This window comes from Egretta garzetta, unplaced genomic scaffold, assembly GCF_000687185.1.
Source record: "Egretta garzetta isolate BGI_Z169 unplaced genomic scaffold, ASM68718v1 scaffold98, whole genome shotgun sequence".
Taxonomy (NCBI): domain Eukaryota; kingdom Metazoa; phylum Chordata; class Aves; order Pelecaniformes; family Ardeidae; genus Egretta; species Egretta garzetta.
Genome location: NW_009260611.1, coordinates 1,906,583 through 1,925,998, shown reverse-complemented (window position 1 = coordinate 1,925,998; position 19,416 = coordinate 1,906,583). Strand labels below are relative to the sequence as shown.

The window sequence follows — 19,416 nt, the reverse complement described above, 5'->3', positions numbered from 1 at the left end:
ATTCTATCATTTAGCAAAGCTAAAAAGTACTATAACCTAACTTTATCTAATCACACAGGAACATTTTACCTCATTGGTTTTTAAATAAATACAGTTAAATCAGATTTTCTTGCATTTGTATATATTTTCCAGTCTTTCTGACTTAAAGCACAGTTAAGTGTTCAGTTGATTTTGCCAAAGAGATAGGAGTAGAATGGAAGCTTTACTCACATTTTAAAGACATGATTAACAAGCATCACAGGAACTCTTATTCTAGCTCTACCCACAAGCATATCATAAACAGAGAATCACAATGGGAAGCTTCTTGCCTACATAAAGTCTTAGATTTAGGGCATCCTTCTTCCCACACAGATATGAAAGTGTTTTCAGTGCACTGACCCAACTAACGCAGAACTTCAGGATTAAAGGGGAAATCTCAAAGGTTTTGGCAAAATAAGGCATCTGCTGACAAAAAATTATTTTCTGAAAGGAGCACTGAAACAATGTACCAAAATGGAGGACAAAAAAGCACCGAGTCTTTCACTGTGAAAATAGCAGCTATAGCACTTGCTATGAAGGATGCATATAACCTACTGAAAAGGCAAATAGCAGCTATCAAGTTCTTGAAGATATGTAGGTCTAGCAATGATTCTTAAACTGAAAAGGTCTGCCTCTCCACAGGGGAATTCTCCACTATAATTTACATTTCTTCCTGAAAAAGAAAAGCTGGGGAATAAATCTCATGCCAGCCTGCAGGGTTGTGGAGGGAGTGGTATCCAGGAAAACCGGCCACAAGTTTCCAAGGAGTCTATTGGCAATTTATTGATACTGAATACTAAGACATTTCAAAATTTTCAAGATATTCTGGGTCATGGTTTCCTATATGGCAAAGGAAGTTTTTCCTGTATGGTAAAGGCTACACATGCAATAGTGTTGACTAGTTCACTAGATCGTAGCATGCTGGCATAACAGGTTGAGCCTTGCCCACACAAGCAAGGAACCTTTAGATTATAGCAGAAACTGCTGAAAAAACTTGGGAAAATCTGAGAAGGCATCCCTCTCACACTCTGGACAGACAAGACGATCACATGGAAAGATAGGAGACCGTCAGGATTCAGTAGATCTCCCATTCTGGAAGCTAGGTCTAGACAGTTCTCCTGGTTTTGACATGTAAGGTCCAAAGTCTAGGTACCATCCTGTGATGGCAAGATGTTCAAGTATTGTTTGGCACAAAAACACACACACTTGATATCACTACTTGTTGCACGACCTGTACCTAAAATGGCCCAGAAGATAAAAATGTTTATGAACACAGGAATGGTAACCAACCAGAAGACTACTGTCCAGAGGTCAGTATTCTCTGAGCACAGAGATTCTCCCAAGATTCAGTGATGTGGCAGCAAACAAGACTAAATTTTCTCAGTCTGTCAGAGCTGCAGGCAATACTATCAACAGGCTCCAAACTAAGGAAAAGTTCCCATTTTGATCTGGATCTGGCAGAGCAGACACCCACATTTGTCTGGTCAGACAGCACAGTGCAAGACAGAAGGTGCCAGACATCAGCCTTATAGCAGCTAAATGCTGAAGAGAGGGAGATGGATGTAGTGGATGACAAAACAAACCAGGCTTACAAATTGCACCTCAGGAACTGGGCCCATCTTAAAATGCTCAAGAACCTTTATGAATTTAACCTTCAATTCCAAATCTTTACATTGAACAACTGCAGAATCTATCTGAACACTTATTTCTGTACATTAAATAAGAAAACCCCACAATAACAAAAGGAGATATTAACTACTAAGTTTTTCTTATAGGTATAAGGTTTCTTAATTTTCATATATGAAACATTAAAATTGAAACATTTACCTTGTGGAGTTATGTGTGAATTATTTGCTTGAGTAGCAAGATGATTTTCCAGTTCTTCTATTTGTTGCCTGTATTGCTGCAGCTGTACTTCAAACTGCTCGACCAAGATTCTGAAGTAGCTAGAGGAGTAAAACAATGAAATTGTATGATTAAACTTCACTAGTTTGCCACTTTTTTTTTAATCTGATCTATATTAGCTGCTAATTTTAATTTAATTAGTTGCAACAGTTATGTTCTATGACATCCTTTATGTCCCTCTACTAGTGAAAAGAGTAAACACAGACTATTTATCATGTCTATGAGATAAATCAAGTGTAGAAATAAAACACTGATTCTATGAAGCATTCAGTACAAATGTTACAAAAAGCAGAAAAAAAATTGTATTGTGAAATTCATAGAATCATAAAATGGTTTGAGTTGGAAGGGACCTTTAAAGGTCATCTAGTCCACCCTCATTACAATGAGGGGCTCAGAGCCCCATCCAACCCGATCTTTAATGTTTCCAGGGATGGGGCATCTACCTCTCTGGGCAACTTGTTCCAATGTTTCACTACTCTCATCGTAAAAAATTTTTGCCTTATACCTAGTCTGAATCTATCCTCTTTCAGTTTAAAACCATTACCGCTTGTCGCATCACAACAGGCCTTACTAAAAAGTCTGTCCCCATCCTTCTTAATAGCCCCTTCTAAGTACTGAAAGGCTGCAGTAAGGTCTCCCTGGAGCCTTTCCTTCTCCAAGTTATATCATTGACTATTTTTTTTTATGAATAACAGTAACTCACTCTGCTGGGGCTGTATTTTCATGCTGGAGACCAGGAGGAGTTTTCTGTGTTCGTAATGCTATTTCTGCATTCTTTAGCTCCTAAATAAATAGGGAAAATTAATAAAAGATAAGGTTCTGCATGAAGTATTCAAAAAGAAAAATAGCTACAACTCTACTGTTCATTCACATAAATATTTTCTATATATATATATAAGTTAACACCGTGATAGAATCCGAGCAGAAGTTCTTCAAAGAATGAACTGCCAGAAAGTTGGAGAACTGCAAATACCAACAGAAGTTTGGGGAAGGAACAAACAACAGCACATACTGAAAAAGCATATTGAGCTCTCAGAAGTTGAGAAAATACTGCGCTAAACTGTCAGAGATAAAAATCTAATTTCTACTGTACTTCAGAAATCCTGTTACAATTATTGAGGACTAGGAGAAAAAACACAACAATCAAGTGCGAGGAAGTAACACACCTAAAAGAGAAGAAATAGAACAAAAGGGATTATTTCACCTTTATCAAAGATTAGCTAGTTCAAAACAAATGCCTCTCTTTCTACGGAAATTATCTTTTTATGCATGATAATTACAGTGTACACTTCTGTTTAATACTTTCTAGAATTTCTCAGTGCCTGGTTCTGCCATTACTCTCAACAGCACCATTTACAGAAATATGAGAATATCATTAACAAGTTTTTGTTCTCACAGAAAACTCTTGGCAAGGCACTACTATAGAGTATTTCCTTTTGGTATCAAAAGACATAGAAAAAACATCAACTTTTTACTTTAGAATAAAGTACACTTATTTATATAGCAAGCAGCCTTGACATGCCAGATGAAGTAAAAAGTGGTACAGAACTTAACTGTACAACCAGTTTGAGCTCAAGTTCTGATGCAAGTGCTTTTCAAGTTAAGATGCAGACTGGTGGGCAGAGTTGTGACTCAAGTTCACTAAATGAATACCACTGTTAGCTAAGATGTTTTGGTTCCTGAAATGTTGTGGGGTGGTTTTTGTTTCTTTTTTTTTTTAAAAGTCATAAGAAGAAAACATACTTGCATTTCTTCTGCTTCAGAGTCCAGCACGTTGTTACAAATACATCTTTCACTAGCAGCTGAATATATATAACTGAAGCTGAACTAAAGTGGGCACACATTCCTTTCTGTTGCCTCTGCTACGTAGGAGCACTTTCCTGAATAAAAGTGATTTTATTGCTGTTGTACTTATCTGAAAGTACTTACACCACAGATTTCAGTCTCCCCTGGTAGATTCAAATAGATTAGAAGGGATTCATTTTTTCACTTTGTTTACAAATGGTTTAATTTGGATACATGTGTTAAACTGACTGAGAAAGGCGGCTAGTTATCCTGTAATAACCAACATATAAACTCTACATAACATAGTTTATATTCAGTTATACCTGTGCAGTTTCCACTTTCAGCTTGTCAATATTAAGAGTGTTTCTCTGTAACCCACTGGCAACTACAGACAGAAGTTGTTTCAAAGCTTTAATGTCTTCTTGTACTTTAAGCATTGCTTTAGAGGACATTCTACTAATTTCTTCCTGAACTTGTTTTTGTTCTTTCACAAATTTCCTGGGGAAGGGAAAAAGAAGGAGTGGGGGATGAAAGAAACATAAAATATTGAACCTGAAGTAGGCAAGTGTTTACCTTTCAGTCACATTATTTAAATAGCTATAAATTTTTCCAAAATCAAGTACGGAACGGTAAAAATTACTGTATAACACAGTATTATCTTAACTCCTAGCATGCTAATACTGTAAAAAAACCCAAACCAACCACCAGACGCCTAAACTTCAGTAGCATGTGTTTAAACATGTTATGGTGAACCCTGACAAACTAAGATATATATAAATTATTTTACATACATATATAATATATAGCATCTATGTAAAGCGATTACTACTTCGAACTCACAAATACAGTGACATACAGTCTACAACCTGCCTCCTTCCTCCCTGAGGGGAGGCTCTTTTGCAGTTCTATTCCATACGAGATCCACAATGCACATGCACTATGGACCTAAGGTTCAATACTTACTGTGCACATGCAACAGGCTTAATACTCCCAAGGGAGAGATGGATCAGATTCTAAGAGTGTATTTGTTGGGCATGCCCATTTGCATAAATACATGGCAAAGCAAGGCCTAACCAGCCTAAGACTTCAGCTACTAGAACTATCAGTCTACTCGGTTCCCAGGGTTAACCTGTTGAAAGGCCTTGGGCTAGTAAGTTATCCTGCACGCAGCCTGGAGTAGGGTGTTTTTGTCACAGAGCATTGACAGTATACAATACTTCAGCTAATCAACTTTCATAAATAAAAAAATACTACTTACTGTAGATTTTCTACATCTTGACAGATTACTGGAGGTAGATTTTCGTCCTTTAGTGCTTTACTATCTCTACAAGAAAAAAATGCATGTTTAGATGGTGCTTTAATATTGCCTAACATTTTTGCATGACTACTAAATATAATTGAAAACATTCAAGTGACTGATTACACAGTTTTGCACCCATTGCAGGTATGTCACAACTAGGAATGATTTAGATTAATGCACATAGATATTATGCCAGGGTCCAAGCCTGTGGTGTAAGCATTGTACACATTTACAGAAACCATTTTTCAGACCACAAGATCAGTCTACGGCAGATGCCAGATAAACTGTAGGTATTGCATTTGATGGGAAAATTGCAATGTTTAAAGTGATGAACCAACATCACTAAATTGGCCATATTGCAAAAGCTGGTTCTTTACATGTATGCTTTTTTCAAGATCGAAGTAGCAGAAAAGCCAACATTATTCAGTTTAGCTGTTTTCTAATAAGACATGGAGCGCAAAGAAAATCTGACACTTACTCTGGTCTTGTTCCTGTTTTGTCACCTAGAAAATAAAAACTGTAGATCAGAAATAAAACTATGAAGAACTAACAAAACAACCTTAATGAAATTTTAGGGAAGAACTAATGACTACAATCTGCTTGATTTCTCTTGATAAGAGGAACAGACTATGCTAGCCATGAAAGAAAGAAGGTTTTAATTTGCTCCCCCTTCACAGATAAACATCTTTTCAAGAACAATGGTTCAACAGTTGAGGTGCTAATTTCTTGGCACATAAGGCAATGCAAAACATCCTGTGTCACTATGCAAGTCGCTAGGAATGCACAAACAACTGCAGTTACGTAAGAAATCTGTTCCTGCTTATGCAACCACAACTCACTTAGACCTGCACCCACAAAACATTCAAGTGTTTAATTCAGCAATAGCAGTCTCCTCTCAAATATGAAGGTAACAAAGGTTTGCCTATTGGGCTTCCCTAAGAATTCTACTATTGCGTAAGTCCAGTAATGAACAAGGTTTTGCAGAACTGAAGATGTTACTGCTTACCTACCACCTACACACTCCAAACTACGCATCTGTGGATCAAGATGCCAAACGCCTCTGAGTAACAGAACAGAGCTGAAAACAGTATCATGCATAACACAGGCCATGACTATTTCTAGTCATGGTGAGGGGCAGTAATTTTATCCCGTGCCACAGCAGTCTGCTAGGAAGAATGCTCACTCAGAAAGCCCAAGAAGTGGGCTTCACCTTCTTCAGATGGATGCAATTCACATCCTCACTTCCCTCTCAGTACCACCAAGACAGAAAGCAGCTATGTAGCTAATGCTAGTGCCACAAACATTTTAAGCCACACAAGCCAGTGCTCCTGCCAGGAGAAGCTACTACTTTTAGAAGCAACATCTACTTTTGACTGCAGACTCTGTCACCCAGTACATTAGAGAGCCTGAAGTCTCACAACCATTCCCTATGCCTTTTGCTAAAGGGAAAAAAAACCCCACAAAATCAGGGAAAGAAGAGATAAACCCCAGATTTTAGGGCTCCTTTCTCTGCTGATAATCTAAAAATGAGGCAGAAAACTAAGTATACTTTGCTTTCTCTCTCCAGCCACTTTTTTTTTTCCTGCACATCAGAACAATACTTACAAAGTAAAAGATACAGATTTGAAATTGGATTTTGCTAGTTTCTGGGCAAATGAGTGCTCCAGTTTTCATATTTTTTACATTCTTTTTAGTAATACATGAAGAAAATATGCACAAGAACAGCTTCTTTTCCTGCAGCCATATTTTAAAGAAATACTAGACAGTCAGTCTTCAGTCTCCATAAGGAAAGGCTTTTATAACCAATTCCAGAAGAGAGAACACAGGTGCTAGTCCCTATCTGTCCTGGGATTCCTAGGGCACTTTTCTTTGGTAGCCACATCTCCTCCTTTCTTTCCTTCAGAAAAGGAAATAAAAACCTCAGAACCATAAAACTACCACCCTCAAACCTTAACACAGTTCCTCATACAGCAGTAAAAACAATTGTACTGACAGAACTGAGTAGCAGCACTCAGGTAGGGACATTTGTCAGGGCCACTTAAGCTAGCACTATCCGTTATGGGAAACACTCCTAAGTTAAAATCTAAATTAAAAAAAAAAAAACAAACCAAAACCAAAAAACCAACCAAACAAAAAAACTCAAAAAAAGTCTCCCTCAACATTTCCCACTGCTTATAGCTAAGGGATCTCTGCTTATCACCCTGACAGCGATAGCCCAACTTGCCCAGTTCAACTATGTAACATATGGGGAATTCAGGTACTCATTCAAGCTTCCACCTTAAGAGCTGGGCAAAACAGTGCCCTTCAAATGTCAAACTGAAGTAGATTTTGAGTCTGTGGTTCTCTGGTCCTCATTTTAAGATACTTGTATATTATCAAAGTGTTGTCATATCCTAGTATTAAAGGAAACCCCCTAAGAACCTAGGAATCAGAGCTTTTTCATCACTCTCAGTTTCAGTAATAAACTCCCAAACCAATCAACACCATGCAGAGCACTCCAGTTTGGACAGTCAATATGCCATCTCTTCTACAAGTATGAAGAACTCTATCTCCACAAATCACATTACTCTGTAAAGATGGTTTCATAACATTTCTGTATTTCCTTCTCTTTTAGCTATTGGTATAGCTAATTTAGAATTTGGCTCCTGAATGGAATCAAGAGATTAAATTAACAGTACTTATTCCCCAGAGAAAATGCACATTTTAGAATCCAATGTAGTTAATCGTCCTCTGGAAGTATAAAAGCAAGACAGATTAATAAGTGTCCATACATCAATCTTACTTAAGTACTTTAAAGCTACTGGCAGAGGTACCTGATAGAATGTATCAGATAGAACTACGCACCACCAGAAATACAGCTTTGAAGAGTAACAGCTAAACCCAGGACATTTTTATTGTGCAGACTTTCTAAGAAAAACCCAAAGTTTAAGAACTATTACAGTTGGAGAAAGCTGGTTTCAAAGAGTACTTTCTGCATTTGCAACGCATTACTTAAACATAGCTCTGCTCCCCCCTCTAGTGGCTATTTGACATACAGCTGTTCAGAAACCTGCCACAGCTTTTCAGCAAAAGGCCCTATGAGCCTTCACTCCCGAAAGGCTAAAGGGTTTAGATCCTGGTTCTCAAGTATGATATTGGCTTACAAGTATTTTAAATAAATAAATTTACAATACATAGCATTTGAAACTAAAATTTTGTTCTTCTATACAAGCACAATATCTAAGAATGAAATTAACTGAAATGCCTTGTAAGGGGGTGGGTATGAGAAGTTATAAATTGTCAGCTTTAATTCCACACTTCTAACACAATGAAATAGCATCTTTGCTGTAGTGCTCTGATAATTCTCTCAATTATAAAAAAAAAAAAAGTTTTAAAACAAACTTACTCTTTTTGTCTGAAGAACTACTAAAATCAATGCCACCAAGACCTTCATTGGCTGTAGTTGAAGGAGCTGCAGTTGTCCCCAGGGTCAAACTCAAAGCATTCTGCCCAAGTCCTACAAGAAACCCAAACATAATTTCTGCACTTAAGATGTTCATAATTAAAATTTATTTTAAACTAAAAGCACCTATAATCTTGCTTGCAGTTTCAGTGCCCATATACTGCCTTTGGATTAAAAATATTTGCAAAATAAAAAGGAAAACAGATGGCATGAAGTTTTATACAACTGTACGTAGATGTTTTACATAGTTCCTTCACATTACTAGGTAGCTAATTAGATAGATAACTTATCATCAGCATCTTAAGTACCTTTCTTTTTCATTTAGAGTTTAAGAGCAGTGTTACCAAGACTACAACATAGCACAATAAATTTTTCCTCTAAAGTTGAAAAAAGACAGGAAGCCATGAAATGACAATACTAACAGTTAAAGATTTTATTCAGACCAAAAGCCACCAAAATAAGGAGCTTTCAACTTCTCCACAGTTAAGGGAGATACTTGTATATCACTGCCCTCTCCCATTTATGATCAACTTCCTTGAGTGAATTATGGCAATGACAAAGATTTCCTTGCATTTTCATTTAAAAAAAGTGTTAAGTACAACTACAAGTGAATTTAAGGATGAGAAAGAAGCCAATGATTTCAGATTTCATTTTTATTGTCCATGGATAGCAACACCATTCTTAACTGTAACACACTTAAAACCTACACTTTCACAGTGTTAAGATTTTATATAAACTAAATCTTACATTATGAATGCATACAATCACACATTAAATTTCAATGTTTTGAGACAGGAGGAGGAATGAACTAAAATAACTTTCACCTGTTGCTGCTGTGCTTGTATTCTGGAAGAGTGAACCTCCTAAACCTGCCAAGGCTCCTCCTAAGGAAAGGCCTGTGGAGGCAGTTGTAGTTGGAGCAGTTGTACCACCCAGATTTAATGTAAAACCAGTAGTTCCTGCAGAGAAAGCAAACCAGCTTCATGCAGACACTGCATTCAAATACATCCATAGATAACCTGAAATAACTGAAAAGTAACTGAACAGTATCATTATCATAATTGGATAGCAAATCATTTATCAGCTGTCCTGGCTAACTGGGGAGGTCCCAGCTGACTGGAAGTTATCAAATATGATGCTCATCTACAAGAAGGGCTGGAAGGAGGATCCAGGGAACTTCAGGCCTGTCAGTCTGACCTTGGTACCAGGAAAGGTCATGCAGCACGTACAGGACAATCAGGCCCAGCCAGCATGGGTTTATGAAAGGCAGGTCCTGCTTGACTAACCTGATCTCCTTCTATAACCAGGTGACCGGCTTAGTGGACGAGGGAAAGGCTGCAGACGTTCTCTATCTGGACTTTAGCAAAGCCCTTGACACTGTTTCCCACAGTATTCTCCTGGAGAAACTGGCTGCTCATGGCTTGGACAGGCATACTCTTCACTGGGTAGCAAACAGGCTGGATAGCTGGGCCCAAACAGTGGTGGTGAATGCAGTTAAGTCCTGTTGGAGGCCAGGGCTCAGTGTTGAGGCCAGTTCTGTTTAACAACTTATCAATGACCTGCTGGAAAGCAGCTCTGCCGAGAGGGACCTGGGAATCCTGGTGGATGACAAGCTCACCATGAGCCAGCAGGGTGCCCTTGTTGACAAGAAGGCCAATGGTATCCTGGGGTGCATTAAGAGGAGCCAGCAGGTCGAGGGAGGTTATCCTCCCCCTCTACTCTGCCCTGGTGAGACCCCACCTGGAGTACTGTGTCCAGTTCTGGGCTCCCCAGTCCAAGAAAGATGAGGAACTCCTAGAGAGAGTCCAGAGGAGAACAACTAGGATGATACAGGGACTGGAGCATCTCCCCTATGAGGAAAGGCTGAGAGAGTTGGGCTTGTTCAGCCTGAAGAAGAGAAGACTGAGAGGGGACCTCATCAACACATACAACTATATTAAGGGTGGATGTCACGAGAACAAAGCCAGAGTCTTTCCAGTGGTGCCCAGCGACAGGACAAGGGTCAATGGGCACAAACTGAAGCATAACAGGCTTCAGTTGAATATGAGGAAAAACTTCTTTACTTTGAGAGTGAGGGTGACAGAGCACTGGAACAGGCTGCCCAGGGGAGTTGTGGAGTCTCCTTCTCTGGAGATATTCAAAGCCCACCTGGACGAAGTCCTGTGTAACATGCTCTAGGTGAACCTGCTTTAGCAGGAGGGCTAGACTGGATGATCTCCTGAGGTCCCTTCCAACCCTTGCCATTCTGTGATTCTGCGTGTAATGATCTGGACAAGGGGATGGAGCACACCCTCAGCAAGTCTACAGACAACACTAAGTTAGGTGGAAGCGTTGATCTGCTTGATGGCAGGAAGGCTCTACAGAGGGATCTGGACAGGCTGGATTGATGGGCTGAGGCCAACTGTATGAGGTTCAACAAGGGTCCTGCACTTGGGTCACAACAACCCCATGCAATGCTACAGGCTTGGGGAAGAGTGCCTGGAAAGCTGCTTGGCAGAAGAGGGATCTGGGGGTACTGGTCAACAGCCGACAGCCGACTGAATATGAACGAGCCAGCAGTGTGCCCAGGTGGCCAAGAGGGCCAATAACATCCTGGCTTGTACCAGAAATAGTGTGGCCAGCAAGAGTAGGGAAGTGATCGTCCCCCTGTACTCAGCACTGGTGAGGCCGCACCTTGAATACTGTGTTCAGTTTTGGGCCCCTCACTACAAGAAGGACATCGAGGTGCTGGAGCATGTCCAGAGAAGGGCAACAAAGCTTGTGAGGGGTCTGGAGCACAAGTCTGATGAGGAACGGCTGAGGGAACTGGGGTTGTTTAGCATGGAGAAGAGGAGGCTGAGGGGAAACCTCGTCACTCTCTACAACTGCCTGACAGAAGATTGTAGCGAGGGGGGTCTTGGTCTCTTCTACAAAGTAACAAGTGATAGGACAAGGGGAAATGGCCTCAAGTTGCACCCGGGGAGGTTTAAATTGGACAGTAGAAAAAAAATGCTTCACTGAAAGGGTTGTCAAGCATCGGAACAGGCTGCCCAGGAAAATGGTTGAGTCCCCATCCCTGGAGGTATTTAAAAGACAGGTAGACAAGGTGCTTAGGGACATGGTTTATTGGTAGACTTGGCAGGGTTAGGTTAATGGTTGGACTTGATGATCTTAAAGGTCTTTTCCAACCTAAACAATTCTATGATCTAAACCTCAATCATTGTTTTTATTTTCTGCAGATCTTCCAAACAAAGCCATAGAGACTTTTGAATCAGATGTTATTTTATTCTACAGTATCATAATCCTGATTAGCCCATATTTACCTGCAACTATAAGATTTTTGAGAGTCCCGCAAAACACTACAGAATCCAGAATGTGGCACAGAATTTATTTTATGGCATAATGGATCTAACAAGTGCTATTGACTTTTTATATTAAAATGCTGGAATGTTAGTGTTTTGTGTAAAATATTTTGATGTTTAACATCAGACAGATGATACAAGAACATTTCCTTGGTAGTTTGAGCCTTCTTCTGGAAGCTTTGGTAGGCTAGTTTGAAAGAGCATAGAGGGCTCAGATAACTGAGCTCAAAAGTAGACTCATAAGGTTAAGAAAAATGAACTCCAGTCTTAATTATCATTGTGCATAGTGCAGTTTAACCAAGTTAAATATGATGGTAGGTATGTGCAAGTATGAGAACTACACTGGAAAAACTTTTTTTCCCCCACTACTAGTTAACCATTTCAGTCTGTCTACAAAAGGTAGACAATTTCCAAACTTTTCAGCTGCACAAGTAGGAAACTTTCACCCTTTAGTGGGGTTAGCAATAACAAAAATAATTCTTTTACATAATGAATCAGCTCTTGCTGCACTTCTAATGACTTAGATCATATGCCACCTATATCACATCGTATACTGCCCATAAATCTGCCTGTATTAGGGTACCCAAATGTACAACTAGTGAAGGCCAGCGAGCCATCTTATTAGAGTACCACAGAATTACGTAAATACTAGAAAAACAGAGCATAAAACTGTTTTACCATAAAGTTTTATTGTTAAAAAACAAAACACACCCCACCCCCAAAAAACCCACAAACCCCTAAACATTTTCCTACCTGCTGCAGGAGTCGATGTAAGAGCAGACGATAACGATAGGCCACCCGCTGAGGTAGAAGTAACAGGTAAAGCAAATGGTGTGGCCGAACCTGCAGGTTTGTTGAAACCTAAACTAAAGCCTGTGGTAGCTGCTGATGTGGTGGCAGGTGCACCTAAAAGAAACCCAAACCCAATTATCACTTTTCAAACACTCTGTTTGAGAATGAATGCTCAATCCACCTCCTCTTCTGAACTATTTCCATTTAACCATCACTTGCATCAAGTAAAACATCAGCATAGCACCTTCAGATAAATTTCAAAGATTTACATTAATTGCACAGGCATTTTTGTTCCACAATCCTAGTGATCCAATGGGCTTTAATCATGGAGTAGCAATTAATATATAGTGGTAATCTAAAAAAAAAAAACCCACAACCACTTAAAAACTTCCACTAAAAGCATCTAATAGATGAACCAAATATTAGTAAATGGAGCTATAAATAACACTGCCCAAAACACAGACTAAAAATTCTCAGTTGGATGTGCATACCAAAATGAATACACGTATCTTTTTCATTGTAAGAATACATTTTACATTCTAGAACACATATTCCAAAGTACCGACTGCCACATGTGATTACGCATCACACAATCTGTTTTGGGTTAGCTGGTGCTTCTCCCTTCTGCCCATTTCATTTGCTTCTTTATCCAACACTATTTTTTCCTATTTATTCATAGTATGGCTTCCTAAGTTCTTGGACTACAGTCTGTCTTGCAGCACCACCCCTACCCTCAACATTTGTGATACTCAAGCTCAGATTCTCCTCAGACCTTAGCTGCTGGTGTTAAAAAAAACAACCCACAAACCCCACAACTACTACCCACATATTCCTGTATTTCTAATGACAGCTGAAAAATAGTCATTAAAGACGCATCACAGAAATAAAAGTAAAATATTCACAAGGCCTGTTCTGAGTTCAACCCTCTTTATTCTTCTAAAAGAGGTAATTGCCAAACAGACCTGTTCACAGAAAGTTCATTAGAGCATGAAATTCTCTATGAAGAATTCTTGGATGACATATTCCACCTCCCCTCTGCTTAAGGATGAAACTCATTAGGGGGACATAAATACAAAGTCTAACTTGCCACTATGACCACTGTCACTGTTGTACAGGAATGGAATAATCCTTTAACAACAAGTAACAGTGCCCAGAACTGCAGTGCTCCACTCTGGTTTGCAGCCTTTACTAATTGCAAGCTGCTTTGCAGCCCAAATGTTACCAGGAAAGAGCTCACATACAACCACTGATTTTCTACATTACAAGAAAGATCTACCTGTTTGTTTTTTTTTTACCTGTATAACATTAAAATCCAAATTAGGTCCTTACCTAGTGTCAGTCCTGTAGCAATAGTTGTTGCTGTTCCTGCTTTAAGAATGAAAACAGACAAACAGAATAAGAATAGTAATTAACGACCACAGAGCAGTTATGATAGTAAAAAACATGAAACAAAACACTGAAATAATGCAACATCATGAGACAATATGTAGACTATTATAGAAGTTTGTTCTATAGTATATTGAAAGCAAACACATTAATGTAGAAAGCAGTATTTGTAAGCACCAGCAGCACAAATCAAAGCATAACCAACTTCAAAAAATGTCATTTATCTTTATAAAAATCTGCTAACAGTGAAGCTGATGTTGTCACAGCAGTATAGCAGATTGTTTGAAATTTCAAACAAATGAAGGTAAACAAAAACATGAAAACTAGTAATTCTATCAAGTATTTTTTTCAGCCATATGGAAGTACATAACATTAGCATGTGAAACAGCAGATTTACAGTATAATGAAGAGGATTATAGAGTCCAAAGTCTCTGTAAAATCATGTGTCTTGGTTTAGGGTTTCTGCCTGTCCTGATTTCAGCTAGGATAGATTTAATTTTCTTCCTAGTAGCTGGTATAGCGCTGTGTTTTGGATTTAGTAGGAGAAGAATGTTGATTACACACTGATGTTTCAGTTGTTTTGAAACAGTGCTTATACTAAACGAAGGACTTTTTCAGCTTCCCCTGCTCTGCCAGGTGTATAAAAAGCTGGGAGGGTGCACAGCTGACCCCAACTGACCAAAGGGTTGTTCCATATCATTTGGTATCAGGCTTGGCCAGAGTTGGCTGGAGGGACTTTGATCACTGCTGGGGATGGACTGGGCATCAGTCAGCAGGTAGTGAGCAACCGCACTGTGCATCACTTACTTTGTATATTCTATTATTATTGGTATTTTTTTCCTCTGATGTTCTATTAAACTGTCTTTATCTCAACCCATGGGTTTTACTTTTTTTCCCTGATTCTCTCCCCATCCCACTGAGGGAGGTGGTGAGTGAGCGAGTGGCTGTGTGGCATTCAGTTGGGTTAAACCACAACACTGCCCTGCTGGTAATTTAAAGAGATTATTTTGAACACAGTGCTATGCCATTTCACATTTTAAAAAACATCTGATTAGAAGATCAAAAGAATCATTGAGCACTAAAAGAACATTACCCCAATGTAGCCAAACACAGTAATACAGGCCTTCAATCTGCTGAATTTACTTCTAGTAGGCTGGTTCTTAGAATTTCCCCTATCTACTCACATAAGCATACAAGAAAAAAAGACCATTTTGTCTAGCAATACTGGAGCCAAGATAAAATTATTAAGTTATGTCTGCATGATGGCTGAAAAATAAAAACTTTTCTGACTGGAGGTATTTTTTTTCTTTTGCTCTCCAGTACTCCTGTAAGAATCTGTATGTTCATGGGCCGAATTAGACACCCAAGAAAATAATAAATTTCTTCATGCATATTGCTAACATTAAATAAAACCCAAACAACAAAACCAGAAATGTTTACTACTGCAAAAGGATTACAGATATCATATTACAAATAAAAATGTTGTGAGACTGTTAGTAAATATTTTTCAGATCAAAAAATACCTCCATCTTAAATAATAATTTTGAGCATGCTGGATGAAGAGTTAGATTTCTAGAAAACATCAGGATTCAAATTATGGAACAATTTACACATAGGCCCAGGCACAGTTTTTTGTAACTGCATTTGTGTTTCTGCAGCATTGGTACTGAGTAATTTTCAGTGAATGACCTTTTAAACTGTTCAATGAAGCCTTTTTACAAAACTATGTAAGCGATAGTCTAAGCTACAGAACTACTGTAAAGAAGTAAGTTTTTGTGTACATATATTTCTTCATCATTGATTCAAATTTCTGCTGTACAAAATTTTTTTCTACCTGTACTGGTGCCTCCTAGCGTAAAGCCAGTCGTTGATTTTGATCCAAAAAGTCCACTCCCAAAGCCCACTGAAGGAGCTGACGTAGTTGCCGTAGCAGTAGAAGAGCCCAGAGTTCCAAAATTAAGTCCTCCTGTTGAGCTATTACAAAATAAGACTATTAGTAATAATTATTTTTCAAAATAATAAAAAAAAAAAAAATCAACATACAGCCCTTAATTCAGTTTCTTTCCCACGCCATCATTCATTTTCCTGAACCACACAGGACACAGCTGGACAAGACAGAGTCCAAACGCACTGCCACCAAACAGAAAGAAGCCTATCTCCCTCTTTCCTTCCACAGCTCCATAACTCCCACTGCTTCCCTGACACCGACTCCAGCATTTGTTCAACTCCTTGCTGAGCTGATACACCTTGCGAAACCAGTAGGAAATGTGAACATTTCTCCATTAGATCATTTAATTAGTTCTGCCTAATTATTCTCCCTGAACTACTGAAGTGGGAGAACAAATGCTAGAGGCAGCACAAAGATGACCACAAACTTGCAAGAGCATCTTTTCAAAGCAGGTTACAAGTCCAGTTAGATACCTCTGACCAGAAACCTCAACCAATGTTACTATATTTCATTCTAAAATCATGAGCAGACACACATAACCATTCACATCAACAGCACAACTTTGCCCTATCTTACCACCAGAACACACTGATGCACAAATTCATTTTCTAACCAAAATGCTATCCTTCCCCACAGGTGCAAACCACAGAGGACCCATGCCTACCATACTTTCTTTTCTAACTGTATACTTGTCAGAAAGTTAGAGGAATAAACTTCCAGAGCTATTTTCACAGATGAAGGGAAGAGAGAGGAAGGAGAATCAGATCAGTCATCACCAGGAAAATTAGGCCTTTTTCATTTATTTGGGGTAACAACACATTTTAGAAGTTTCATGGCAAAGAGAGAACAAGCTTTACATTTAGCAGAGAAGGCATTAAGTTATTGTACAAAACACAGGGGAATACCATAAACATGATTATCTCTAACCAATGAAATTACAGGTACTAGCAGCCAGATGAGTCTACATTTTTAAAAGTTTTATTCTTAAACTGACAAAAGATCAGGTGAATAATTTACTTGTAGTAACCTCCTGCTCCCATTTCTGAGCCTTTTTAGAAACTAGCTAAGTTTTCCTCTAACTTAAATAATATTTTGCATAAGTACAACAGTAGCACTGAAACAAAATTCAGTTTAGACTTCAGGGTAAGAGTTGTCAAGAAGTATTTTATGCTTCAGGTGTTCAGTATTCCCTCATCATTCCCTCACCTCCTCTCTCTTTTTGTATAAGGGCAGCTCCTTGCCATAACAAATTAAACACTAAAGTAAATTTAAAAAAAAAAAGGCTATAATTAGCTTTTACATGAAAAGTTTTCAAAATATCTATAAAACTGATCCTGGCAAGCCCAGTAAAAGCTGGTTGCAAGTTCAAAATCTAGGTGTGGGTTATTCTTAAAGCAGTAATTCAGGAAGCAGAGTGGCCAAGAGGTTTAGAAGGACACAGACCCACTAACTGTCCAACTCCACAGGAGCCAAAGCATTTCAGCTTTCTTTACTCCCAAAATTTCAACATACCAAACTACAGCACCATGACCTAACTGCTTGTAAACTTCAACACACAACATGGTGCAGCATTCCGGTAGAATAAAACTAAGGTACAAAATATGCAATTCAGCACTATGGGACAAAAACCCCAAATAAAATGAAGAGGCATTTTGTCTGGGTTTTTGGGGGTTTTTTTTGTTGTTGTTTTTGTTTTTTTGTTTGTTTGTTTTTTGTTTTTTTTTTAAGATAGAAGGAAACCAAAATGCCAAAATAAAGCAATGGTAGCACTCTCACCAGCAGGTGAAAGCATGTACCAGAAGGACTATTTACTCTCCGCAGATGAAAGGAAGAGGAGCTCAGGTCACTGAAGTCAGGTCTTAACTCTAATTTTAGAGCTAGACAAAGCATTGCACCTGGCTAAAGCATACTAGAGAGAACACCAATTAACAAAAAGAAAGAGCATAAGTACCTGAACCAGTGCAATGCAGGAATTGGGTTGGCTGGTGTGTCACATAGGCTTTGGGCCACCAGAATGTAATCTTTGACTTGTCTCTCACACTGATGAATAATACTTATGCTTGGACTACACAATAAAGCCCCTTTCCCTCCCAAAACCTGGCCATACTGTTCAGAATATTAACAGCTTCTTCTTACAGTCTCAAATGTGTTCTAAAGCAAACCATCCCATAGGGATGCTCAAGATTCTTTCACCAATCATCCAGCAGTAAAAAGGCCTCTTCCTCTGTGATACTCCTTGATGAATAGCCCTGAAGACTCGTCCTGCTTGTAAGAATAAACTCATGAATAAAAATGCAGAGTACCATACTGCTATTAACTAGCACCTGTTAAACTTTCACTTATTATTTTTAAGAGATTAAAAAGCCATCTAGAACAGCAAAAAAAAACCCCAAAGAAAAATATTTTTCAATAGGCAATTTTTAACAAGTGCAGATTTTTCCTTGTTTCAGGCAGTACATTTAGAAGAATGTTTTTGAACCAACAAGTACTAACTTGCTCATTTTAATCACAGAAAACTGCATTAAACAGGCATGAAGCAAAAGAAACATAAGTTCTTTACCAGCTACATATAAGCTTCACTGCAGGGGTGAAAAAAATAAAAACCAAGCACAGGTAACAAGAATGTCATCTATCTGTCATGACCACAAAATTAAGAGTATTAGAGAGACTCGTCAAACTTGTTCCCTCTCATATGGGCTTCCAAAAAGCTATACTGCCATTTAACACAGCAACAGCCTTTCAGATCTAGATGTTCTGTTCCCTTCCCCTCACATTGCTAATTCCTGACAATGCTGACAGGTAAGTATTTTCAAATGTATCTGCTTCAGGTGAAGTTCCCTTGAGTATCTCACCCTGCCCATTTAGTTTACATTCCAATTTTGCCTGATCAAATTTGGTAAAAACTCTAAATATAAAGCTCTGCTACAACAGCCCTAATCTTCTACAGATGCGTAATAGCAAGCAGGTCACAAAAAACAATCTTTGCTAGTAGTTGTGTGCAAAGGAAGAAAAAAAAGGGGGGGGGGACGACCCTCCAGAAACATCAGAGACTTATATTGCTTTTAGCACAGAGTCTGCTGCGTATTACATGTGCACAGCAAAGTTCTCCCTTCACCCCAAGACACTATACACCGAATGCAAGTTTACCTGAGTCAGAAAGGATAAGGTTGCACCCAACTTCAAAAAAAAAAGCTTCACATTTGAACATTAAACATCTGGGCTTTGACATCAACGAGCTTCATGCCACACACACAAGCTCAGGCTGACTGCTGAAACCTGGATACGGCTATGAGTCACGTTCTGTGTTCAGAACGCTAGAGATAACCGCGAAGGGAGACAGCCTGCTCCGACAGCGCCAAAATAAAGCAAAATTAGAAGAGTCCCTCCCTTAGTTATTAGCTACTGAATAGATCGATCCCTACGCCAGTATTTAGGAAGCCGGCCGCGAAGCCCAGGAGCAGGAAGGGCACCCCCACCCCGCCCCCCGCGCCGGGGCAGA

General features: G+C 38.9%; 1 protein-coding gene across 1 annotated transcript in view; it reads right to left on the bottom strand.

The window, feature by feature from the left end:
• Window positions 1-16,043, bottom strand: part of NUP58 (nucleoporin 58) — a 36,738-nt gene extending 20,695 nt beyond the window's left edge. Inside the window, exons 1-11 of the mRNA XM_035900436.1 lie at window positions 16,039-16,043; window positions 15,804-15,943; window positions 13,913-13,948; window positions 12,545-12,697; window positions 9,275-9,409; window positions 8,394-8,504; window positions 5,487-5,511; window positions 4,967-5,032; window positions 4,032-4,206; window positions 2,627-2,706; window positions 1,846-1,964 (exon numbers count right to left, since the gene is read on the bottom strand). Of these exons, the coding sequence (XP_035756329.1) occupies window positions 1,846-1,964; window positions 2,627-2,706; window positions 4,032-4,206; window positions 4,967-5,032; window positions 5,487-5,511; window positions 8,394-8,504; window positions 9,275-9,409; window positions 12,545-12,697; window positions 13,913-13,948; window positions 15,804-15,943; window positions 16,039-16,043 (1,045 nt within the window). The remainder of the gene's footprint in view (window positions 1-1,845; window positions 1,965-2,626; window positions 2,707-4,031; window positions 4,207-4,966; window positions 5,033-5,486; window positions 5,512-8,393; window positions 8,505-9,274; window positions 9,410-12,544; window positions 12,698-13,912; window positions 13,949-15,803; window positions 15,944-16,038) is intronic.
• Window positions 16,044-19,416: the final 3,373 nt, after the last annotated feature.